Source organism: Pan paniscus, chromosome 23 (assembly GCF_029289425.2).
Source record: "Pan paniscus chromosome 23, NHGRI_mPanPan1-v2.0_pri, whole genome shotgun sequence".
In the NCBI taxonomy this organism is placed as follows: Eukaryota; Metazoa; Chordata; class Mammalia; order Primates; family Hominidae; genus Pan; species Pan paniscus.
The window spans coordinates 32,429,949-32,456,275 of record NC_085927.1 but is presented as its reverse complement, the minus strand read 5'-3'; the positions used below and the strand labels follow the sequence as shown (position 1 = coordinate 32,456,275).

General features: G+C 47.2%; 1 protein-coding gene and 1 gene segment (V, D, J or C); both read right to left on the bottom strand.

Annotated features, from left to right (window-relative positions):
* The window catches only part of LOC129395163 (immunoglobulin lambda-1 light chain-like), a 735,232-nt gene that overhangs the window by 274,770 nt on the left and 434,135 nt on the right, over nt 1–26,327 (bottom strand). The window lies entirely within an intron of this gene.
* On the bottom strand, nt 10,733–11,321 carry LOC134730164 (immunoglobulin lambda variable 3-27-like). The segment is given in 2 exon segments: nt 10,733–11,103; nt 11,244–11,321. Coding segments are annotated over 2 exon segments (417 nt in total).

The following is a 26,327-nucleotide window of genomic DNA, read 5'->3' as shown; positions in this document are numbered from 1 at the left end:
CCTGGGCAGGTCCGGAATGTGTCTCAGTACACAGATCACAGGCAGGAGCCCAGCCTTTGTTCCCAAGAGGCCTCAGTGAGCCGATTCTCTCAGGTATCCACTTTGACCAGCTGTGGGAGAAAGGAGGAGGCCACATTTCTTCAGCCTTGTGCTTAAGAGATGTTTTATTCTAGGGGAGGGAAGAACAGACCTGGTGTCAGGACACAAGTCAGGAATCTCAGGAGGATTTTGGTCTTACTTCCTCATCACGTGGGATGTGTGGAACAGCAACAGTGATCAGTGTCACTGATGGGATCCCAGGGAGTCTCAAAGAAGCTCACTTGTCAGACTTGGAGCCTGAGAATCAATCTTATGTCTCTTAGTTTTAATATTTGACCTCACAGTTCAGCTGTGTGGGTCTCTACTCTGTCTCTGGTGGAACCAGGAGACACAATTGTTGCCCCCAGTGTTGCTGCTGATTCAGCAAAACAGATGATGACCGACTGCCAGGTGTTCATGAGGTAGACGGAGACTGAGTCAGAGCAGTCAGGATCCCGGTCCTGAAGGAAGGGACAAATGTGGAGATGAGCAAGTGTGTGACCAAGCCTCAGGGTGCTATGGCTTTGATCTTCATCCCTTGCAAATCTTATGCTGAAATTGGATCCCCAGTGTTGGGGGTGGGAATTAATGGGAGCTTTTAGGGTGATGGGAGTGGATCTCTCATGAATAGATTAATGCCCTCACTTGGGGTGAGTGAATGTCCACTGTTTCCAAAAGAGCTGCTTATTTAAATGAGACTGGTATCTTCCCTTTCTCTCTTGCTTCCTTCCCCTCATTGACCTCAGCACACACTGGCTCGCCTTCACCTTTCACCATGACAGGAAGCAGCCTGAGGTCTTCAACAAGAGCAGATGCCACATTTTGAACTCTGCAGCCATTGGAACTGTCTGCCAAATAAAACTTTTATTTTCTCTATAAATTACCCAGCCTTGGGTACTTCTTTATAGTAACAGAAAAGGATCTAAGACACAAGAGGAGGAGTGAGAAGTGACCTGTGCTTCTAGAAGGTGCCCTCCTTGTGTGAGTCTCACCCGTGGCTTGAGTGAGGTGGGTGAATAAGAGTTCAGCCACTCAAAGTGTGGTCCTGGGAGGACCAGGAGCAGCAGCCTCACCTGGGAGTTGCCGGACACAGAGAATTTGAGGCCACATCCAGAACTGCTGAGGCTGCATCTGCATCTTAACCAGATCCTTAAGGGGCCTTGTATGTCCACTGGAATTTAAGAAACTCTGGTCTCAGCCACAATGGAAAATCTCACTTCCTCTAATTTTGACAACAAGCCCTTGTTCCACCAAGTCCTTCTGAGGCCACCTGGGTCCGGAGCTTAACAGCCCTGGACTCATCAAACTCAGCTTGATTCACGTGCTTGACTCTGTCACGACATGCAAACAAAAATTTAAAACGGGCATTTTTATAATTCACATGGGTGGTGTGTTGGGGAGGAGACAATATTTTAGTGAGATATCCAGAGAGAAATACATGGCTTATGCCATTTTTCTTGTTCTCACTCAGCTCCAGTGAGTCTGGACTTTCCTTATTTCTCAGACATATTATGTTCTCTTCTGTGTTCCAACTTCCGTGTGTTTTTCTCTTTGAAAGTTTCTTGTGTATATCACTATTCTTCACCCAATACCTGCCTAAATGCCACCTATCCCATCAGATCCCCGTACTCACCACTTGTCAAGGAAGTGGTCTCTGACCACCAGAACATTTGGAAATGCAGAATTGTAATCTTTTAGGTTTTTTTTTTTTTTTTTTTTGCCTGAGTCTCACTCTGTCGCCAGGCTGGAGTACAGTGGCGTGATCTTGGCTCACTGCAACCTCCACCTCCCGGGTTCAAGCAATTCTCCTGCCTCAGCCTCCCGAGTAGCTGGGACTACAGGCGTGTGCCACCATGCAAAAATACAAGTAATTTTTGTATTTTTGTAGAGATGGGGTTTCATCAGGATGGTCTGGATCTCTTGACCTTGTGATCCGCCTGCCTCGGCCTCCCAAAGTGCTGGGATTACGAGTGTGAGCTACCGTGCCTGGCCTCTTTTAGCATTTAACAGTAAGTGTTCATGTAGTTTGGTGTGGGATAGCCAGAGTCTTTGCATGTAATAACATTTTCTCCAATAGTGGCACCACGAATCTTATCTTTTTATGATGCCCTAGCAAGACTAGAAAAACAACAAATGGTAATGTTTCCTCGCATGAAAACATTTGATGTGACTGTTGAGATGACCATGTGGTTTTGTCTTCTATTTTCTCTACATCCTCACCAGTGTTTGTTATTTTTTTGTCTTCTTGATGATAGCCATCCAACTGGGATGAGATGATATCTCATGGAGGTTTGGATTTGCATACCCCTGATGATTAGTGATATTGAGCATTTTGTCATGTACCTGTTGACCATTTGTATGTCTTTGACTGTGAAAAGTCTATTCATATCATTTGTCCACTTTTTAATTGTATTATTTGTTTTTTATGCTGATGAGTTATTTCAGCTCCTTGTCTTATTTTCTTATGCTGGATCTTAGGCCCTTTTGACTTGAATAGTTTGCAAATATTTTCTCTCATTCTAGAAGTTGTCTTCACTCTGTTGATTGTTTCCTTTGCTTTTCAGAAGATTTTCAGCTTAATGAAGTCCCATATGTCTAGTTCGTGTTGTTCCCTGTGCTTTTGAAGTCTTAGCTATGGAATTTTTGTCTAGACCAATGTCCTGAAGAACTTCCCCTGTGTTCTCTATGTTCCCTTCTAGTAGTTTTATAGTTTTGGGTCTTATATTTCGGAGTTTTAATAAATTTTGAGTTGATTATTGTTATATGGAGAGAGATAAAAGTCTAGTTTCAAGGTTCTGCCTATGAATATCCAGTTTTTCTCAGCGCCATTTATTGAAAAGTATGTCATTTTCTCAACGTATATTTTTGGCATTTTTGCTGCAAATCAGTTGGCTGTAAATATATGAATTTATTTTGGGGTATTCTATTCCATTGTATTAGTCTCAGTGTCTGATTTTAAGCCAATACCATCGATCTTGTTTTGGTTACTGTAGTTTGTAGCATATTTTGATTCAGATAATGTGACATATTCAGCCTGGGCTTTTTGCTTGGTATTGCTTTGGCTATTCAGGGGATTTTGTGGTTCCATACCAACTATAGAGTTTTTTTCTACTACTGTGAATGTTGTTTGTATTTTGATAGGGATTGCATTGAGTCTGTGGATGGGTTTTGGTAGTAAGTTTTTTCTTTTAATATTTTATAAATATAGCTCCACTGCCTCCTGCTTGCATGACTTCTAAGAAGAAATCTGCTCTTATTAGGGGACGCTTAATGGGTAAATAAAATAGAAAGAATGAATAAGACCTACTATTTGATAGCATGTCAGAGTTACATCAATACTATTTGATAACATGTCAGCAACTTAATTGTACAATTTAAAATACCTGAAATAGTGTAATTGAGTAGTTTGTAACACAAAGGATAAATGCTTGAGGGGATGGAAACCCAACTCTCCATGATGTGACTATTTCACATGGCAATGCCTGTATCAAAATATCTCATGTATCCCACAAACATATACACCTACTCTGTACCCACAGATGTTTAAGAAAATTTTAAAAAGAAAAAGAAATCTGTTCTTTTTATGATGTTGTTCATCTGTACATACCATGTCTTTATGGCTACTTTTAAAAGTATGTCTTTATAATAGGTTTTTAGCAATTTCATTATGGTGAGTGTTGGTGGTGTGTTATTTGTGTGTGTGTGTTTGCGTCTGTGTGTGTGTGTGTATGTGACTTGTTAAGCTTTTTGGAGTAGTGGGTTTCTAGCTTTCACCAAATTTGGGAAATTGTGGACATGATTCCTTTAAATGGCTTTTCTACCTTTCCTCTCCCCCTACAAATGTTATCTCCTTTCATGTCTTTAATTATAACTAGTAAGTCAGCTTGAAGATGTCCTGAAACTCACTGATGCTCTCCTCACTTTTTTTGTGCTTCATCTTGCATAACTTCCATTGCCATATCTTCAAGTTCACTCATCTATTCCTTCACAGCATCTAATCTGCAATCAGTCTCATCCAGTGTATTTTTTCAATGCAGATATTTACGGGCCATTTCTAAAAGTTTAACTTGCATCTTGCTTTATGCCTTCCATTTCTCCACTTAACACATTCAATAGATCCTCTATTCTCATGAGGAAGGAGAAAAGAGTTATAAGAATTGCTCCAAGGTCGGCGCGGTGGCTCACCCCCGTAATCTCATCACTTTGAGAGGCCGAGGCGGGTGGATCACGAGGTCAAGAGATCGAGACCATCCTGGCCAACACGGTGAAACCCCGTCTCTACTAAAAATTAAAAAAAAAAACACAACAGCTGGGTGTGGTGGCACATGCATGTAGTTCCAGCTACTCAGGAGGCTGAGGCAGGAGAATCGCTTGAACCCGGGAGGCGGAGGTTGCAGTGAGCTGAGATCGTGCCACTGTACTCCAGCCTGGCAACAGAGTGAGACTCCATCAAAAAAAAAAAAAAGAAAAAAAAAAGAATTGCTCCAAAATTCGTGCCTACAAGGTCTATCATGTGTGCAATTTTTGGCCACTTTGGATTGATTCATTTTTCTCTGTGTTAAAGCGTATATTTTCTTTTTTCCTTGCAGGAAATATTGACAGAATGCCAATCATTGTGAATTTTTCTTTGTTGAGTTTATAATCCTTTTGCATTTTCTTCTCTATTTTGGTCTTTTATTTTTGGATTCAGTAAAGTTACTTGGAAACTGTCTTAACTTTTCCCAGTTTGCTTCTACACTTTCTTAGTTGACAGTGGAGTAGCCCTATGTCTGTCCGACATTTTCCCCAATACTGAGCCGAAGCTCTTCTGATGAGTCCACCTCATGCTCTGTAACTCAGGCCTTTCCTCTGTGACTGGAATGTGTGTGTGTGTGTGTGTGTGCGCACGCATGCACACTCTTTGGAGTGTTCCCTCAAGTGTCTTTCTCTTTCAGAGGGAGTGCTCTTCAGTGCATGAATATTTGCAGACTTCAAAGTTCTTTCCTTGTGCAACCCCCTAACTCTCTCCTCTTCAATATTCTTCCCTCTAGACTGGTGTTTTTTTTTTTTTTTTTTAATTTTTAAGTTCCCTGGAATCCTACTCTGAGAGGGAGGATTCCATGCAGTAGGGTTTCAGGATATATTCTCAGGAAAGAAGTGTGGGGCGTGTGACTGGGAATGTTTTACAATTGAGTGTTCAGCTAGAAGGCACTTCAATTTGATATTCAGGGTCTTAAATTAAAGCATGACTTTCAGATTAAGGCATCAGGCAGTCATTGCCCCCGAAACATATTCTTAAATGGGCAATTCTTTGAGCAAAGCTATTCTCTGCACTGCATGGCAGTTTCTGGTGGGGAAGAGCTGTGAGAAGCCAGGGCCTCCCTGCAGCCCTGGGAGGATGGTAGGTGCATAAGTCCTGAAACGGGAATCTGAAGGATGTCACAGTGCACACTATGAAAGGCTTCCATGTTCAGAACATCAGGATGCACAAAGCTGGGGCTTGAGGGTCTCAGTTAAACACGGGCAGTTCAGAGAAATAATCCAGGGTATTTGGGCCACAGAGTAGAGGCACTGCATTGGGTTCAGTCAACACACAGGAGGAAATTCAGGGACCATGAGCACTCAGTAGCTGTCTCCCTCTTACTGTCCTTCCACTCAGGTCATCTTGAGCCAAGGTACATCCATTCCAAATAACAGCAGGACAGCCTGGTTCTGCCAGCCCCAAATCCTATCCTGACTCATTCTCTGCAGAGCCTACCTGGAGAGCTGGGGGGAAGGGCAGCTTGGAGGACATCGATGCAGGTGACCCAGGCCAGCCCTGCTCATGGCTGTCTCCACAGTCCTGCTATGGCTGGAGAAAGAGGGTGACACAGACAGTGAAGGTCTTTAGATCTCACTTCCCAATCTGTCTGTGTCATTGTGAGATGAGTAGCACTGCTGTCCCATGAGTGATGGTAATAGTCAGCTTCATGTTCAACCTGAGCCCCAGTGATGGTCAGGGTGGCTGTGTTCCTGACTTGGAGCCAGAGAATTGGTCTGGGAGCCCTGAGGGCTGGTTATTTTGTCCATGTATGACCTGCACAGGAGCCTGGCCTGGCTTCTGCTGGTGCCAGTTTGTACCATGGCTTCTTAGGTTGTCTCCCTGGCAGGTTACCCTGGCTGACTGTCCCAGGGCCACAGACCCTACTGGCTCCTGAGTCAGCATGGAGGAGGCCACAGAGCCTACAAGAGAGGACAGGAGAGGTAATCATGAGGATGAGGGTCATTCCCAGAGCCCCACACTCTGCATCACTCCCTGTGCTGAGCTGAAGCTCAGGGCCAGGCTGATCTCTGGTCCTTTGGGGGCTGAGCCCTGGGAGGCAGCACAGAGACGGAGGAGGGTGAGCAGGGGAGGGGTCCAGGCCACGGTGGAGTTGCCACAGAGCTCTGTCTCTGAGCCCATGGCTGGGGAGGGACCTTCAGGCCTCTCTTATCATGGGAAGGAGAGGCTCTTCATGCAAATCTACTTCTTTTATTCTTGTATCCTTGTTGGGTGGGCTCTCTGATGAGCAGTGAATGCAAATCTACTCCTCATTCCCCAGTGTGCCTGTCCTAGCTCCCATCTGTGCCCTGAGCCTTAAGGCTTCAAACTGATAATTTACTAAGGTCAGAAGAAGGACCAGATGGGTGTCAGGAGTGGAGAGTAAATTTTACCCAATAGAAGGGGCCTGGGAGGAAGCATCTGTGATGCTCTTCACTCTTGAGCACTACCAGCGGACTTGGTGTCTTTCAGAGTCCTCAAACCAAGGACCACAGTGTCCCCTCTGCCCACAGGACCAATATCATCCTCTACATATCACTAGAAAATTCATAATAACCACTTCTGAGACCATAGTGTATGCCAGATACATTGCTGAGTGTTTTACAAGCATGACCTCAAGAAGACTTTCATCATATAAAAAAGGAAGATGAGGAATCCTATGCTCAAGGCCCAATCTTTACTATGGAATTAATATTGGGCGGTTAATTGTTTTTCCCCAAGTCCCCAGACAGCAGTGAGTGGAGTCAGGATTCCACCCAGGAGATGACCTCAGAGCCTGAACTTCCAGCCCCTCCCTGCCCCACCTCCTGCACCCTGCTCCATCTCCTCCTCCTCCCGTATCCAAGGTCTTTGGGGTCCCTTTTGTTTTCATTTGCTAGTGCTACCTTAATGAGATACCAAAGACCTGCTGGCCTAAAGAGCAGACACTTATTTTCTCACAGTTCTGAAGCTGGGGAGTCAAGATGAAAGTGTTTATAGGTTTGGTTTTCACTGAGGCCTCTCTCCTTGGCTTGCGGGTCGCTACCTCCTTGCTGAGTCCTCACACGGTCTTTCCTCTGCACGCTCATCTCGAGTGTCTCATTTTTGTGTGTGCAAATTTTCTCTTCTCATGAGAACACCAGTCAGATTCGATAAGAACCCACCTTCATGACTTCATTTTCACTTAATCACCTCTTTAAAGATTCTCTCCAAATTCAGTCACACATCGTGCATTAGAGCTTCATTGTATGAACTCTGGGGGACACAATTCAGCCAAGAACTCTCCAACTTATGGACCCAAAAACTCATGTATTTTTCACTTGTAAAGCACATTCACTCCATCCCAACAACCCAAATCCTGGACTAACTCAGCACCAACTCTAAGACCAAACTCTCATTTAGGTATAATCCAACTCAAGTGTGGGTGTTTCTCCAGGATGATTCCTCCTGAGGGTTTAAAGGATAACAGCTTTAGGGGGTTTCACCTCCTCTCTCCTGTTGTCATCTGGGTCTTCAGAAAAGTCAAAGCTCCCACGTTATTTGCTATGATTGGAAGAGAAGAGTGAGTCAGCATCAGCGACATCTGTGAGTTAGATGTGGGGAAGTCACAACTGTCCACTCTTGAAATAATTTAAATACCCATTAATTGAATTTATTAATCATTAGTCATGGGATATCTTTGCCACTGTTTGAAAAAAAAAACAGAGCTGATACAGATAATAGAACAAAAAATATCACAAGTTAAGTTGTTCTAAGGGCAGAAATGTCCCTATTAAGAAAGATAAATCACAGACAGAAATAGTCAAAAGAAAACTCATCTCACATGCATATTAACCTACTATTTCCAATGTTAACATTAAGCATCCACATTTGATATGCAAATAGAGACTCTCCTAATGGTTATACAAAAGTGCATTATGTTTTGTGTTTCATATTGACAGTCCCTTTAGGTTCCCTCCTTGGGTGAGGGTGATCTTTGACTGTGGTGAAGAAGGGTGTTCCATGAGATGTTCTCTTATACCTGAATATATATATAGACATATAGAAGAGGGTAATTTACAGCATAAACATAGTTCCACCAAAAAGGTCCTGTTCTTTTCCTGGCAACTTTCATTGGGGTCTTTATCGTTTAACATCTCAAGCTCTTTTCCTTATCCCATTGTTAAATTCTGAGTTTTAGAATTTTTGTGGATTATAAAAATAATGAATGCATTAAAACTTAAACTATGTTTTTATTTGTCATCCTCAGAACCTCTATGGTCTCTTGTGGTTTTGGCTTCAGTCAAATGCTGATATTAGGACCCTTTTCTCTGAGCCTGCTGCAGTGGTTATTCCAGCTTTGGTACAAGCTTCCTTGCCCACTTGCTCCTCCCCCTCTCTCTGATTTTCCACCTTGGGGAGTGTATTCCTGATATACTGTCACACTCCCAAAAATCACAGTAAAAGGACGGACACAAAAGTTATGAGTTTATGACACAGGGCTATCACAGATAGACCCAAAATCCATCCAAAAAATAAGAAAAGTGTGTTCTTATCTAGAGAGAAATCTCAGGCCACTATAGGCGGTGAAATACAGTGTTACCCACAAAAAGATCTCCACCTAAAATATATGCTGGTGAAATTTTTAAACTTCAAATGACCCTACAAAACATGGACCATTAAACCACATCCTGTGGCCACCCCTGGCCTGCCACCTGTTTTGTGTGGTCCCAGAGCTGAGAGTGGTTTTTATAGCTTTAAACGGTTACGTTGTAACTGGAGTTATAAGTTCCCTCATAATATGGTCAAAGTTGACTCTTGGCCCACAGGGGCTAAAACCCTCCTTACCTGGCCATTTTAGAAAAAAGCTTACTAAATCCTAAAATATAAGAGCCCTGAAATGTTTGAGAAAATGTTCAACCTCAAGCAGAATAGGAGAAATCCAAAATAACACTGTTACAAGACAACAAAATTTTAATCTACCATGTTGGCAAAAACCCAAACTTTCAACAGCATACTCACGTCAAAGATTTATGGCTGGCACTGTAAATTAGTACAACCCCCCCGTGAATAGGAATCTGAGAATAATCAGTGAAAATTACAAACGTACTTCTTTTTGACCCAACAATTCAACTTCTAGAGATTTATTCTAAGGTAATCTTCATAGGTGAACCCCAAGGAATCTGAATAGGGACGTTCATTGCAGAATTATTGTAAGATCAAACTCTTGGTGACAACTCTGGGCTAGTTGGTTAAAATACGTGTGATGGTCTTTGACATGGGCATCAGCACAGGGGCCTTACACTTTCTTAGTTGACACCAGAGATGCCTTTTGTCTAGGGCAATGTTTTCCCCAGTACTGAGGCAAAGCTCTTCTCACTGGTAAATCTCACCCACTTTAACTCGGGCCTTTCTTCATGGAGTGGAGGAACAGGCACTATTCTGATTGTGTATGTGTGTGCACATGGATGTGTGTGTGAGCTCTATGGAGTGTTTCCTCAAATGTCTTTGAATGGTTATTTTCTCTATCACAGAAGGTTTCCTCCCATGCACATGCTCATCGGTGCTCAAGAATATCTGCAGACTCCAGAGTGCGCTCCCTGTGCAGCTCTCTCCTCTTTGATCCTCTTTCTTCTAGACAGTATTTGGTTTGTTTGTTAATTTGTGAACTCCCTGCAATCCTACTCTGAGAGGGAGAATTCATTGCAATAGGGTTTCAGGAAATTTTGTCAGAAAGAAAATTGTGAGAGGCATGACTGGGAATGTGTTACACCGGAGCGCTCAGCAAGAGACACTTCGTGGTTATTTTAAATGAAAACATGGCATTAAAATCTAGGGACCAGGCAGGCATTGCACCTGAACCACACTGTGAAGGGGGAACATCACTGGGAGAGCAGTTCTCTGCAGCTCAGTGGCATTTTCCAGTGGGGAACAGCTGTGACAAGTCACGGTCTCCCACACAGCCTTGTTTGGATGCTGGATGCATGAGTCCTGAAAATAGCACCTAGATGGAGACACACTGCAATGGGCACTGGCCATGATTCTTCAGATCAGGATACCATGAGAGTGGGGGCTGGAGCATCTCAATAAAACACGGGGAACTCAGAGGAATAACCCAGGGCATTTGGGCCACAGAGTAGCGGCACTGCCCTAGGTTCAGTCACCACACGAGGAAATACTGGGACCATCACCACTCAATAGATGTCTCCCACTGACTGTACTTCCATTCAAGTCATTTTTCCCCAAGTCACACTCCAGCCCAGAAAACACCAGGACCTACTGGACCTGCCAATCCTGAATTTATTATTGACCCACCTTCTGTAGGGCCTCCGTAGAGATCTGGATGGAAGGAGGCCTCAGAGTCTCTGATCTGGGTGTACTGGGCCAGACCTGTTCGTGGCTTTGTCCACAGTCCTCCTAGGGCTGGAGGAAGAAGGTGACACAGATGGCAAGGGGTTTGTGTCTCATTTCTCCATCTGCCTGTGTCACTGTGGGATTGTTGTCAGCCGCAGAGTAACAGTAATAGTCAGCCTCATCCTCAACCTGGGCCCCGCTGATGGTCAAGGTGACTGTGGTCCCTGAGCTGGAGCCGGAGAATCGCTCAGGGATCCCTGAGGGCCGCTCACTGTCTTTATAAATCACCAGCACAGGGGCCTGGCCTGGCTTCTGCTGGAACCACCGAGCATAATTTTTTGCCAGTACATCTCCAGAGCAGGTGATCCTGGCTGTCTGTCCCGGAGACACTGACACTGAGGATGGCTGTGTCAGCTCATAGGAGGCCACAGAGACTGCAAGAAGACAGGAGAGGGGGCTTGAGAACAAAGGACGCATTGCCAGGAATCCCCCCCAGAGGCAGTGGCAGGGCTTTGCTCAGGATTCAGGTCAGACTCAACTTGGGGTCTGTGGAGACTGAGCCTAGGGGCAGCACCTGTGCAGAGAGCGAGGAGGGGGAGCAGGAGAGGGATCCAGGCCATGGTGAGACATTCAGAGTTCTGCCTCCTGAGCCTACAGCACAGCTGGGCTCCCCAGGCCTCTCTTATTCCCTCTTCAGCTTTTGGGGGCAGTCAGTGTTTGGTGTTTATGCAAATTTACATCCTCTGCGACTCCTCCTGGAGAGATGTCACTCAAACCAGTTGTGAGGGCAGCACAGGCAACAGGAGGAAGAAGCAGAGTCTCAGATTAGAAAATCAGCTGCAGCCTTCAAGCCCTGTGATCACAGTCACCTTTCTGGGAATTAATCTCATGACCACTGTCCCAAACCTCGCTGAGCTGGGGTCTGTCCTGGGCCAGGCTCAGCAGAGCTGTGGACCTTCCAGGAGGTTGGCCATGGGCTGAGCTGGGCTCTGTGGAGAGATCATGATGACACCTGACTCAGGAGCAGGTGGACCAGGGACCCATGATCTTCCTCCTCCTGGTCCCTCAGACTCAGTCCCCTCTTGTTCATTTCATCTAAATGCTGTGCTGTGTCATTAGGACACTTGCTAATTATTTCAGTAGGAACAGTTGGGTCATTTAAGCAACCACACACCCCTGTGGAGTCAACAGGGCCTCTGGTCTCATTTCAGCCATGGTGCTGCTCCTGCTACATCACCCCTCATTGCCACAAGAGATTAGCAATTGGCACCCTCAGCTCGTCTGTTATTTATGTATGTTTTTCTCATCAATGTTTAATGTAAACTTGCAAAAAGCAGCAGAAAACCACACTGGACTGAAAATCTAACTTCAGGCCCCATGGTCTCTGAAGGGGTCCCAGGGTCATGGTCTCTGCACAGCATGTGAGCTCCAGAGGGTGGGTGGTCCCTGGTTACTCTAGCCAGGTTCCTGGTCACTCCAGTCAGATCCCTGGTTAGTGTCCTGTCACTGAGTGTGGACAGCCCCATGGTCAGAGCTGAGGCAGGTGAGAAGCCCTGTCCCTCTGAAGAGTGTCTCCTTAAGGAGGCTGGGGATGCCCCATGAAGGGATCAGGATCCCAAATGCTTCACCCCACCCACCCGAGACTCCCCTGAGCACAGGAGCTGCCCCGAGTCAGAGTCCGCCTGGAGCTGCAAGGTGAGGCAGAAGGAAGTGAGGTATGGTGTATCTGGAAGTGCCCAGGACAGAGGGCTCAGCTCCCCAGGTTGCTGCTGGACTGAGAGGGACAAGGCCCTGAGAGTGGCAGGAGGCTCAGACAGCCATCCTGGGTGAAAAACCCGGGCCCTGGGAGCCACGTCACCTCACGCTGTGCCCCCTCCTAGAGCACCTCAACCTTGGGACGTCTCCAAAGAAATCCCCTTCCTGAGTAAGCTGCCCCAGTTGACACCTGGTCCCAGCCTCCTCCAGCTGCATTTCCCAGGTGAGGCCTTCACTGTGCCGGGCTTCTCTCAGTGTCCTGGGGTAACACTGTATGAGTCTGACCCTCAGAGAATGGTCACTGCAGCCTGAGGGAATAGGATGAACTGCACTCACTTTCAGTCTGAAGACCGATTCTTGGACACCTGTTGAACCCCACGCTGGCCTTCCTCTTTTCCCCAGCTGGGCAGCCCCAGCCTTAATCCTGACTGCTCCTGGCTGCAGCTCTGCTGCCCCCAGCTGGTGGAGGAGACTCAGCCCAGGAGCTTTTTTCTTCCACGTGCCTCCACAGCACCTGTCACCTCACAAGTTGAGGACCAGACAGTCCAGCCCCATTCTGTGCAGGGTGATCCAATCTGCCCTGCCCAGCCCAGCACAGAGAGTTCACACACGCAGTGTAGGAAGTTGGGGCTATAGAAGTGTCTCAGGGTTGAAATGCCCTCCTCTAGTGGTTTTGTTCAGTCCAGACTAATTAGAGTGAGTCAACTGAAGCTCTTCTGCAAAGCTTTCAAAGTCCAGAGAGATGTGTGTGCCATACTACAGGGACCCAGGCTTTCTATGTACTTAGGCATCAAACTGGTGCACCTCCCACCCAATAAGAGCAGCTGTGATTCACTGTGATTTCCTGATGTTCCAGGCACTGCAGCTTAGTTGTGAGCTAACATCACCATCATCGGCACCATGAAAACATGAAATTATGTTTATCTTTATTTTAGTCAACACCTCTCAGAGTTTGTACCGAGAGGATTTCTACACTAGCCTAGTCTGCCTTCCTGATGAAGCTGGGACTCTCCTGCTTATTCTCAGCTGGGGACTGCGGTTCCCACCATACAGAAAACAAGCTCTTTTGAGCCCCTGTCTTGGAATCCCTGCAGAGAAAAGACAAGAAGTTCCACGTCTGAAACCCACTGAAGCCCATTAAATGACATCCCCTCAGCAGGCTTTAATTCACATGACTTTCATTGTTTTTCTGTCTTTTAATTGTGAATGAAGAAAAGAGCTTCCTCAGTTCAGTATAAGCCTCCTCACTTCACAGCAGGTAACACTGAGGCCAAAAGAGACTAAGTGGCTCAGGAGAACAGAAAGCAGTGTGGGCAAGTCCAGGAGCTGATCCAAGTGTCCTGAGTTCTGAACCTGGGCCCTTTCGGGTGGAGATTAACCAGGGTGGGGAAGGAGGGGGCATGAGGGTCAGGCAGGCAGCAGGGCTGTGTCCCGTGGACACACTGCCGTCCCCCATCATGGCCTGCCCATCCTGAGAAGCCCATTTCAGCCTGCAGAAAGTGGGGGCTGTACCCCAGGCTAGAGCTGGAGAATCTGTGGGGATTGGGGCCTGCTTTGGATGCAGGGCCTGGCCTGGCTCCTGCTGGTTCTCTCTGTACTGTTGCCTGTTCCACTGTCTCCTGAGCAGGTGGGGGACAGGTGTCTTATGGCTAACAGGTGTCTCATGACCCCACACCTCAGGTTAAAGAGATGTTGGGGCTCATTCTCAGGATCCCATCTCCTGAAGCATCACCTGGGCTGAGCTCAGGGTCAGGAATAGGCTTAGGGTCCTGTGGGGGCTTGGCCTGGGGCAGCGTCTGTGGAAAGAGTGAGGAGAGGTAGCAGGTGATGGACCAAGGCCGGGGAGAAACATCCAGGAGCTTTGTCTCTGGAACCCATAGCTGAGCCTGGTTCCCCTCATATTCCCAAAAGTTCCCATGAAAATGCTCCCTTCATCGCGCTGGACCGCAGAGAACTTGGCAGGCTTCAGTGTAGGCTTCGTGGATTTGGTTCATATGGAATTATTATTCTTCTCATATCTCACATGGAAGTGACTGTCACTGCTTATTTGAACAATCTTGAAGGAAAGACAGGAATCCCAACAGCCCTGGTGTCAGGACACAAGTCAGGAATCTCAGGAGGGTTTTGGTCTTACTTCCTCATCACTTGGGATGTGTGGGACAGCAATAGTGATCAGTGTCACTGCTGGGATCCCAGGGAGTCTCAAAGAAGCTCACTGGCCAGACTTGGAGACTGAGAATCAATCTTATGTCCACTGTGGAAAATGTTGCTGCTTGTATATGAACTGCAGTAATAATCAGCCTCGTCCTCAGCCTGGAGCCCAGAGATGGTCATGGAGGCCGTGTTGCCAGAGCTGGGAGCCAGAGAAGTGGTCAGAGACTCCAGAGAGCCAATAACTGACATCATAAATCATGTGCCTGGGTGCTGCTGGCACCAGGAGACATAGTTATAATGCCCAACATCACTGCTGGTTCCAGTGCAGGAGATGGTGACCGACTGTCCAGGAGACCCGGGTACTGAGTGAGGCTGAGTCAGGGCAGACTGAGCCCAAGAGCCCGGAAAAAGGAAAAAACACACTCTAGTGAGTCAGTGCTGGGCCCAGGTGAGCCTGAGGAGCAGGAGACTAAGAATCAGCCCAGAGGTCCCTGAGGCCCCTTTCCTGGAGGCATCACCTGTGCCCTGAGTGAGGAGGGTGAGGAGGAGCACAGCCCAGGCCATGGTGGAGACATCCCGAGAGCACTGCCTCCTGAGAGACCCAAGCACTGGGTATGCCCCCAGCCCTGTCTTATCCATTCTGCCTCAGAGGAGGGCGGGGCCTCCATGAAAATCTGTGTCCTGGCTCCTCTCCTCATCCCACTCTCACCTGGGCCTGGGCTCAGAGACTTCTTCCCTGGACAGTGGGGCTCAGCTGAGGAGATTAAAGTCCTTGTTTGTCTATTCTGATGGTAGGAACTTGATCTCTTTGTACCAGGAGAGAAAGATCTGCTGAAGTCCCTCACCTGAGTGAGCTCCTGGCCCTCAGTGTCTCTGCTGTGTGGTGCCTGTGTCTCTGTGACCCTCCAGGCCTGGGCCACCCCACAGATACCACTGCCTGGCACCTACCTTTAGGCTCGCTCTACTGTCAGGAAATGAGGCTGCTCACCCCGTGGAAACCCCTGCTGTGTGTGGTTGATCCTTGGTCTCCCCAGCTGCAGCCTTGTCCCATTCCCACCCCCGCCCTTGGTGCTGAGGCATCTGCAGCATCGAATCCCTGGAGCACATCAGCCACCGCAGGCGATGCACCCACATCCACGCAGGGCACATGTTTTGGGGAGCCCTGTGGAGGGAACACAGAGCACTGACCGGAGCCACTCTGCACACAGGTGATCCATGGAGACATGACCAGGGGGAACGGAAAGTTTGCTAACAGGCATTTCTGTGTGCACCAGAGTGATATTTATTGTGAATGACTTACTGAAAGATTTAAGTCCATTTTACTTTGATTTATTTGTTGAGTCACAGTGGTACATACTTCCTTCTTTCTTGATTTTCCCCATCTTAGCACATCCATGGGGCACCATAAAGCTGATCTCTCTCAACCCTGCAACACTGAGGACACATAGACATTCTATAAGTTCGTTTTTGTTTTTTTTTCTCAAAAAGCTTTTATCTTTTTTACCTTTTCCCATTGCCTATTACAAAACTCTTTTAATGTTCCATATTAAAATAAATATTAACGGATTTGGGTTCCATTTAAATATTATAACATACACTATCCTGTCTTCCCACCTAGATTCATCTCTGAAACCACAACAAGTGCGTGGAGCAGCTATTTGAGCACCAGGAAAGGAAATTGTACGCAGTGGTTTGGGATGGCCCCAGCAGATGAAATACAACAGTCAGTGTGAGACTCCTATTTTTTCTCGGTGTCCCCTGGCAGGATTCCAGACAGCCCCAAATCTGAAGGGGCACAAACTTGAAAACAAAAAGAAGTCCAGAAATCCCTCTTGTTCAGGATTGAGGATAGGAAAGGAAACTTCTTTGGCTCAAAGTGAAGGCTCAGTCCCCTACTCCACACCCCTGTTCTCATCTCTCTTGCACCAGTGCCTCTCCCTGGGTTCACACTGATATCCTGTGGATGGAGATGATATTTCCTGCACCAGGTCACTCCACAGCCCCTGTTAACCTGAAGAGGTGCAGACCAGCACTGTTCAATCACAACATGATGTCAGCCTCATGGGAATCCCACTGTCTAGTCACCACATTAGACATATAAAGAGCAGAAGGTAAATGACTTCAAATAATATATTTTATTTACCTAGCATATCAAAAATAGTGCCATTTTCATATGCAATCTAAGTATAATTGTCATGCAATATTTTAGATACTTTTTCACAGCTATTATTACTATTTTTTGAAGAATCTTTATGTGGAGATTATGTGGCTGATGGAGATGTGGATGGGTTTCCTGTTCACAGGATGAGATGTAGTGGCTTTTTAAGTGACAACTTTGATAGGCTGAAGAAGGGGTGAAAACAATGATTTTTTTGCACAGGATATAGAGATTGGAGGTGGGCAGTGTCCATCCTGCAGCTCACTCTCTGGGTGCATCTGTGGTCCCTGCATGGGGCGAGGCTGCTCCTGCTGCCCCTGGATTCCTGCAGGAGGATCTGACTCCAACTCTCCCTCAGAACCCAGAGCACCTGGCATGTCAGTCTCCCTTTTCATTTCACACAAATGAAAAAAAAACACTCAGGTCTCGCTGGGCATTTGCAGACTCGCAGTGGTAAATTAAGAGTAAACTGATGCTTTCTAGTGTACAGTGGCCTCTTCAGCTCCCTCATGGCCCGTGTTGGGGATGGCTGGTGATCTTAGTTTGGGTTCCCTGGAAGCAGACTCTGAGATGGAGAATATCATACACAGATGATTAAGAAAGTGATGGAGGCAACACCAGGCAGAAGGAGGCCCTGACACATATTGAGGCTTCAGTCAGCCCTACAAGGAGCTATGGATCTTGGAGGATTTTCAGGTCCTGTTACACTGAGGAAGAGTCTTGAGACCTTGGCCACAGGCAGTCATGAAACCAAACCTCCCTGAGAAGAGACATAAACCTGGGGGAGGCAGATTTCTGCACCGAACAGCTCTGAGCTGCCAGAAGCTCCCAGGAATGCTGCGTGGGTGAGCTCCTAAGAGGGGATCTGGGAGGATCCTACAGTGTCCACTCCACTAGTTTTTCTGTAGAGAATGACAGGAGCCTCAGCTGGGCAGTTCTGGGGACTGATTCAGGACATTTCGGCCAAGGACTGGCCTATCACCACCTATGGAAATCCAGAGATAACTGAGGATATTGACCTTGGTCTGCTTGGAAGATCTAATTTCCCTGAATCACAGTGGAGTCCACAAAACCCCAATACATCCTGGTCACCTCAGCCCTAAATCCATTCTGGATGCCCCCTCTGCACAGCCTGCCTGGAGGGCTGAAGGAAGTAAAGACTGGGGGTCTCAGATCCAGGTGAACTGGGTCATGCATGCTTATGGCTTTGTCCACAGTGTTCCCGGGCTGGAGGACGACAGCAGCACAGATGGGGAAGGGGTCTGTGTCTTACTTCCTTGTCTGCCTCTGTCACTGTGTGCAGTGCCACTGCCCCACACCTGAGAGGAAAGCCTCGTCCCCAGCCTGGGCTCCACTGATGGTCAGGGTGACCATGTTCCCCGAGTTGGAGCTGGAGAATCACTTAGAGATCCCTGAAGGCCATCTGCTATCCCCATAGATGACCTGCACAAGGGCCTGGCCTGGTTTCTGCTGGTACCATTAAGCAGGTTTACTTCCAATATTATTTCCCCTGCAGGTGATCCTGGGTGTCTGTCCTGGGGCCACTGACACTGAGGGTGGCTGTGTCAGCACATATGAGGCCACAGAGCCTGCAAGGGGAGAAAAGAGGAGCGAAAAGGTTTGAAACTCTGGGGATTAACCAAAGAATATCTTGCCACTTGCCTGAACTGACCTGAGCCCCAGGAATAAAAGTGCCCTTAGGGCACCAAGAGAACAGGTGCACAGTGTGGGGGGATTTCTGCCCCACCAGCCCCCTGCCCTGCGGCAGGGTCATGAACATCCTGCCCACCACAGGTAGGGCACTACTGAGCTCAGTGTTAGGGCCAGGCTGGACCCAGAGGCCTGGGGCTGGGCAAGTGAGTGAGATCCTGGGGGCAGCACCTGTGCAGTGAGGGAGGAGGCCGAGGAGGAAAGGGGTCCAGGCCATGGCTGAGGCACCCCCGATGCTGCTTCCCAAGACTCAGGCTGAGCAGGTTCCTCCCAGGCCTCTCTTATCCCCTTGCTGGATAAAGCCGCCATGATGCAAATCAGCAGAGTCAGGGGCTGCTGCTGGAGTAGCTCTGTGGTTTTTAGAGAAGGGCTCAGCCCCAAAGGGCCCAGGAAGGAGAGGAGTGGTCCCAGCAGACCCACTCTCAGCACACGGGATTCTTCTTCCTCTCCTGGTTCTATTCTGGGCCGACATCTTCACCCCAAATTGTGTCTCAAACTGGCTTTACTCCTGGGCTGTCCTGGCCCTATAGAGCTCCGAGGTAAGTCTGTCTGCGTTTTTGGGCTCCATTCTACAGGCGCCAAAACCAGGCTTTGAGAAGTTCTGGGTCTTGCTCTCGAGCACAGCTCCTGAGCTGCAGAACTTGAATAAAATTTCTCCCTTGCTAAGTGAACATGGAGGTTTTTAATATCCATGAAGCTTATATAAGTTTTTACCCTTGGTGGAGCTTCAGGGGAAGGCCCTAGGAGCTGTGCCTCAGTATCCCCACTATGCGTTTAGGGCCAGGTACAAATCTGCTGCTCTGAAAGTGTTTGACAGATCCAGAGTTTTAGCATAATTGGGTGGGCTGGGATGCAATGTAGTATAAGACTTGAACTTGTTGCCGTGAAATAAGCAAATTCTAAAAGAGCCAGATGTAAGAGACATGGGGCAAAAGAATTTGTACATCAATGTCAACGATGATACTCTAGAAAAAGAAGAACATTTTTCCCCCCAGTGTTAGGTCATGGTCACTGACCCTCCCTGCATGTCAGCATCTCCCTGACACGCAGGTCCAGCCCAGCTCCAGGTGGCTTTGCCATGTGACTCTCTGTTGACCACTGCTGGTTGCTCTTCACTGACTGCTGGAGGCTCAGACACCACCTTGGTCTAGGTGTAGATTCAGAAATTACTTCTCAGGTCTAGGATTTCTTGATCCCTGAACTGCTGGCCCAAAGGGAGGAATTATTCTTCTCTGTGTGGCCTGTCTGCCTTACGACCAAGCAGGAGGTGCTCAGTTCCCAAGAAAATGCAAACATGCTTCACCAGGGGCGGAATATGCAGGAGCCACCTGAGGCATCTCTGCACATTTCATTCAGAAATGTCTTGACATTTTCAGTGTACAAGAAGTTCATCTTCTTGGATAAATTTATTTTTATTCTTTTTGGTGGTCTTGTAAATAGAGTTACTTTTAAAATTTCCTTTTCAGATGTTCATTGCTGGTGTATATAAAATATGAATGAGTTGCTGGGCACGGTGGCTCTGCCTGTAATCCCAGCACTTTGGGAGGCCGAGGCAGGTGGATCATGACGTCAGGAGATTGAGACCATCCTGGCTAACATGGTGAAACCCCGTCTCTACTAAAAAATACAAAAAATTAGCTGGGCTTGGTGGCAGGCGCCTGTAGTTCCAGCTATTCGGGAGGCTGAGGCAGGAGAATGGTGTGAACCCGGGAGGCGGAGCTTGAGGTGAGCCGAAATTGAGCCGCTGCACTCCAGCCTGGGCGACAGAGCAAGACTCCATCCCAAAAAAAAAAAAAAAAATATGAATGAGTTTTGCATGGTGATCTTGCATCTTGCAACTTTGCTGAACTCACTTAAATAAGGTTAGGCATCCGGAGATGTCAGAGGGATAGCTTTCGGTCTTCCATTATTGAGTATGAAGTTTGTTGTGGGATTTTTACAAACGCCTTTTATCACACAGAGGTTGTTTCCTTCTACTTCTGGTTTTCTGGGTGCTTTTTTTTTTTTCATTTAGAGAAGGTGTTGGATTTTGTTGTTCTATGTTATTTGGAATATGTATTTTCCCTCTTGAGCTATTAATGTTGTATATTCCATTGATTCATTTTCTTATATTGAACCCTCCTTACATTCCTGATATTAATCTCACTTAGTTATATGACATAATCTTTTGAATATGCTGTTGGATTCATGTTGCTGGCACACATTATGAGGATGTTTGCACCTATATTCACGAGGTATATTGGTCTTTAGTTGTCACATCTTGTAGGGCCTTTAACTGACTTTGGTCAGGGTCATGTTGGGCTCATTAGGAATAGTTTCTTCCTCTTCTAGTTTTTCAGAGTTTGATAAGAATTGATGCTAATTCTTTAAATGGCTGATATAAAAACCATGGAGGCCATCTGGTCCTGGACTTTCTTTGGCTGGAAGGTTTTAATTATGGATTCAGTGTCTCTGCTTGTGATAGGTTTCCAAAGAGAAGTTACTAACCAAAAATACCATAATGCTGCCTTTTATACTAACCTATGTTGTTGCCTTTAACAGAGTTCATTATTTCACAGTGTGACCTCTAATTTCCATCTACTGTCCTTTCATTTTAAAATGCAGGACTCACTTTACCATTGCTTGCCACACATAAACATGTTTCCACTCTGCATGATGAACATTTTTCTGCTGCACACAATGAACACTTTCCTATCTGTGGAATTTTTGCAAAATTTTTCATAAGCCCAGGGTTTGATGGAATCTTCATCGATAAATGCCAGATCGATCAGAGAGAAGTAAAAATCAAATATAAGGATTGGAATCTTGAGGATTCTGTTAGTAAACATAATTAAATAACTACTGTAGGTGAAATGGGATTATGGAGTGGACAGAAAATTATTGTTAATTTTTTAAGATGGAGTAGAGAGAGGAAGCGAGAATGCTCCCTGGATAGGACTCAATGTACCCCATTGTTGCATCCAGGGAGGGGAAATACAGGGTCTCATTACTCAATTCTAATGCTTTTTTGAGTAGAATTATTTCCAAATTAAACTTGCTACTATAGTTTGAATGTGTCCTCTCCAAAATTCAGATGTTGCCAGTGTGGTAGTGTTAAAAGGGATGGCCTTTAAGAGGCAATTAGGGCATGACAGCTCCTCACTCTTGATAGGATTAAGGCCCTTAGGAAAGAGGCTTCATGCAGCCTTTAGCTTTCTCCAGCCCTTCTGCCTTTGCCACATGAGAATGCAATATAAAAGCCCTCACCAGGATCTTGGACTGCCCAGCCTCCACAACTGTGAGAAATAACTGTCTGTTCTTTGTAAATCACTCAACCTCAAGTATTCTGTTGTAGCAGCACAAATGGGCTAAGACACTGTACTTTATTTTCAGAATGTAAATTTTTTATGGTAACAAAATATACATAACATATGCCATTTTAATGATAGTAATGGGAAGTTTTATGGGTCAAATGGACTAGGCCATGAGGTGCCCAGATTGAACACTATTTCTGAGTGTGTCTATGAGGGTGTTTCCAGATGAGATTCATGTTTGAATGCCTGGACTAAGTTAGTACTTTGCCCTCCTCTGAAGGCGTGGATACAACAAAAGGCACCAGCAGGGAGAATTCCTCCTTTGTGTGTGACTGCATGAGTGGGACCTTGATCCTCTCCTTCCCTTGGACTGAGTCTTAGACCAGTGGCTCCCCTGGTTCTCAAGCCTTGGGGCTTGGACTAATCCATAAAACCGGCCCTACTGGGTCTTCAGCTTACAATGGACAGATCAGGGGACTTCCCAGTCTCCATAAAAATGACAGCTGATTTTTTGGTAACAAATGGCACATAAGAGAGGCTAACAACTTATTGGTAGAATAAAGGAATAAAAGCCAAGATAATCTGTAAGAATGCTTTTGTTTGTTTGTTTTGAGACGGAGTCTTGCTCTGTTACCCAGGCAGGAGTGCAGTGGCATGATCTCGGTTCACGGCAACCTTCGCCTCCCAGGTTCAAGTGATTCTCCTGTTTCAGCCTCCCGAGTAGCTGGGATTACAAGCACACGCCACCATGCCCTGCTAATTTTTGTATTTTTAGTAGAGATGGGGTTTCACGATATTGATCAGGCTGGTCTCAAACTCCTGACTTCAGGTAATTCACCCTCCTCAGCCTCCCAAAGTGCTGGTATTACGGGTATGAGCCACTGCTCCCAGCTTTTAACATGAGAGTTATATTTACAATCAGGATGCTTTCTTTACCTCACACAGAGACATGCATTGATAGGTTATTACATGAATTTTGAATTGACTCAATGAATATTTATTAATACCCATGGGAAATAAGGCTGAATGAGACATCATCTCTCTGCTCATGTGAGACAATTGAACAGACAGGGACAGGTGATAGGGATAATAGCAGAGCAAACAGGACCTGTAGCCAAGCATATAAGATGAGTGTCTTCTGTGGAGAATGGAGGTGGAGGAGCCTTGTTGGTGGAGCTAATTTTGGTGTGTCCCCATAGGAATAGGCAGGCTCTCACTAGACATGCAGGCGGTGGGTGTGGAATTAGGCAGCATCTTCCCCAGAGTGAATGGCAGCTGTCCACATCACCGGTTATCAGCCTTCAGGACAGAAGGTGTCGTGCCCCTGCTGCTGTGGGGCTGAATCACCTGAGACTTTTTGAGGAGAGGTCCTGGGCAAGAGAGAGTCAATGTAGGGCCACCTGTGTCCAATGGCCAGTCAATGCTGACTTTCAAAAAATTGGCCCCTCCCCATCATATATAGAAACTCTGATGGGAGTTCCCAGCCTCGACATCATCAAAGTCCTAAATCACCCTTTCCCAGGCTTATTTTTGTTTTTCCTTTTGCAGTCACACAAGGGAAAACAAAATGTTTCCCTGTGTTCTATGGGAGGGCCTGAAGGACATTCTGTTTAGCAAATCCCTGAAGCATATTCAGGTGACAGGGCACTAGCACCCCGGAGAAGCTCCATAGGCTAGTGCAGATGGTAGGAGCCTCTTCTAGAAGGTACTGCCTGGCATTAATGAGATAACACTATCTGGAATTAACCAGCCAGTGAATGTGCCCAACCATCTTAGGCAAGGTGGACACAGTGAGAACGAGCAATTCAGGGTAGCTGTCCTGTGGTCTGCCTTGCAGAGGGCAATGCAGAGGGTTCATCATTCTTGGCACCAGGAGCTAGGCAGCCACAAAGGGCCCTGCTCATCACAACGTCAGAAGTCACCCAGGATGGACGAGGGCAGTAGCCAAATGACAGCACCAGTCTCAACTTCAGCATCCAGATCCGAGCCAATTTTTCTCACCTAGAACCCACTGCAAAAAGGCATCCCAAAGAAAGTTCCATGGGGCAATGGAAAAGCTGGGGTCAGCAAATCATAGTGACTACCTACGTTTGTACATAAAGTTTCATTAAACAAACCCATATCCCTTCATTTATGTTCAGTCAATGGCTGCTTTCATGCCACAAGTGCAGATCTGAGTCGCTGCAAGACAGACCTTGTGACTCACAAACACTAAAATTTATACGACCTGCCTTTTATGTATGTGATGAATTCTGACTCTCTCCCCATTTCACCCCATCAAAAAAGGTAAATAATAATCATGCTTCACCCTTCATTGGGAGTTGCATGTAATAGTGTTACCTTTAAAGGCCTAAAGATTCTCAGGTTGTAGCAGGACTTTATTTCCATCTAATTTCTTGGACTAGCTCCTATAAACATTAAATGGATTCTGGAAGGTGAAAGTAGATTTCTACAACTCCAGTAAGGTCATGGTCCCATCTGCAATGTCGGTGCCAAGTGTAGCATCTGCTACAGCAGAATAACATGGCTGCAGGTGCATAGAATGCAACTCTGATGTGGAAACTGAGATCTCTATTCCTCCCAGAGAGTAGGCTCAGACACATGTGCCTTCATGTGGGATGGAAACAGTATATGTTCACATTTTATGCCCTCAGATTTATTAACTCTCTCTTTCCTGTCATGATATAGTCATGGGGTCTTGGACCACCTGGACACCCAGGAGAACGTGGTTTCACCATGTTGCCCAGGCTGGTCTCCAACTCCTGACCTCAAGTGAGCCACCCCCCTCAGCCTCCCAAAGTGCTGAGATTACAGGTGTGAGCCACCACACCCAGCCAAAAATCACCTTTTTTACAAGGATCAAAACAGTCATTATGCTGGAGATAACAGACCTCACTGTCACCATGCTACTTTTGTATGTCTACTAGGCACGGTGCTGGGTCCACACTCACAGAAACCTTAGGAACTCGCACCCAGGGGCTCCGGCTGTAGCAGAATCCCAAGAGTAAAACCCGGTGCTGAAAGAGTAGGAGATGGGGCTGGGCGCCACGACTCACTCTAATTCCAGCACTTTGGGAGGCCAAGGCAGGCGAATCAAGAGATAGAGACCATCCTGGCCAACATGGTGAAACCCCGTCTCTACTAAAAATACAAAAATTAGCTGGGCGTGGTGGCTAGCACCTGTAGTCCCAGCTACTCAGGAGGCTGAGGCAGGAGAATCATTTGAACCAACGAAGCAGAGGTTGCAGTGAGCTGAGGTCGCGCCACTGCACTCCAGCCTGGTGACAGAGCGAGACACCATCTCAAAAAAAAAAAAAAAAGAAAAGCAGGAGACTGAACTCTGGGAGGGCCTCCTGGTGAGAGGTGAGCACAGAGGGGAGAGATGGAGGCAGGAACATGGGCTTCTGGTGGCCCCAGCAGACCCTGTGGCAGCGTGGCCAGGGTCCTCTGCAGGGAGGAATCTTGGCCAGGATGACGCTGTAGCAGGCCTCTTCCTGAGGCCCCCCAGCCAGCCCGGCCAGGGTCCCAGCGTCCAGTGACCCCTGTTCCGCAGCAGCAGCTGGGGCCAGCCCCAGGCTCTCTTCCACTCCCAGCTTCTTAAAACAGGAAGTGGAGAGAGTTGTTTGATAAAACACTGGGGCAAACCACATCCTCTCTTCACCAAGGGAGAGTTCGAGGGGATGCCGGCAGAAGGAGCTTTAGAGTAGAGGCCCCTACCCAACCAGTGACCGTCACGCACACAGCAGGGCATGCTATGGAGACCCCCAGACAGTCACTCAGGGAGACCCAGCAGGTCTAGACTCTTCAGAGATCTGTGGCAGCAGGTCCCCACTCCCAAAAGCCACGTGCCCACGGGTGGTCTCTGGTGCCTGAGACCCCAGTCTCATTTGCATCTTTGCAACTTTGAGTTTAAGTGGGTGTCGCATCTCTGTATGTCCTCCTGAGCAGAGGAGGGGCACAGCCTGGGGTGGCAGCTGGTGTCAAACCCTCAAATCCCCTGAGAGCCACTGGGGAGACTAAGCAGTCCCCAGCCCCCACTTGTCCCTGAGCTGCCATTCTCAGCCCTGTGGGAGGAGACAGAAAGCCCTGAAGAGAAACCAAAGGACCAGGTCAGGAGGGGCTGGGGGGTGGGTGGCATGAGCAATCAGGGCAGGGAAGGATGGACAGATGGGGGAATGGAGGGAAGAAGGAATGAATGAAAAGGTGAATGAATGAACAGAGAGAGAGAACGGCCACTCCTCCCTTGCTTTAGTTTACAAAGTACTGGGATCCTCCCAACAGCCTGCAAGACAGAATTTCTGGGAAGCAGACCAGGTGGCTGGCAAGGAGGGGAGGCTTGCCCTGGCTTTTGTGGGCCCAGTGGGAGGCAGGGGGCAGGAAGGGGCATCCTGTATGTGTCCTCCCTGCAGCGGCAGCAGCACCTTCCTGGAAGAGGGTCAGGAAACACCCACTGTGGCCCCTCTCCATCACGCCCTCATCCAGGGCACCAAGTATCAGTCACTCAGCTCACGAGACCCAGGCCCTGACTCAGGGAGAGAGGATGTGAGGGGTGGGGCACCGGGCTCCTCAGGACTGAGAGACCTGAGAT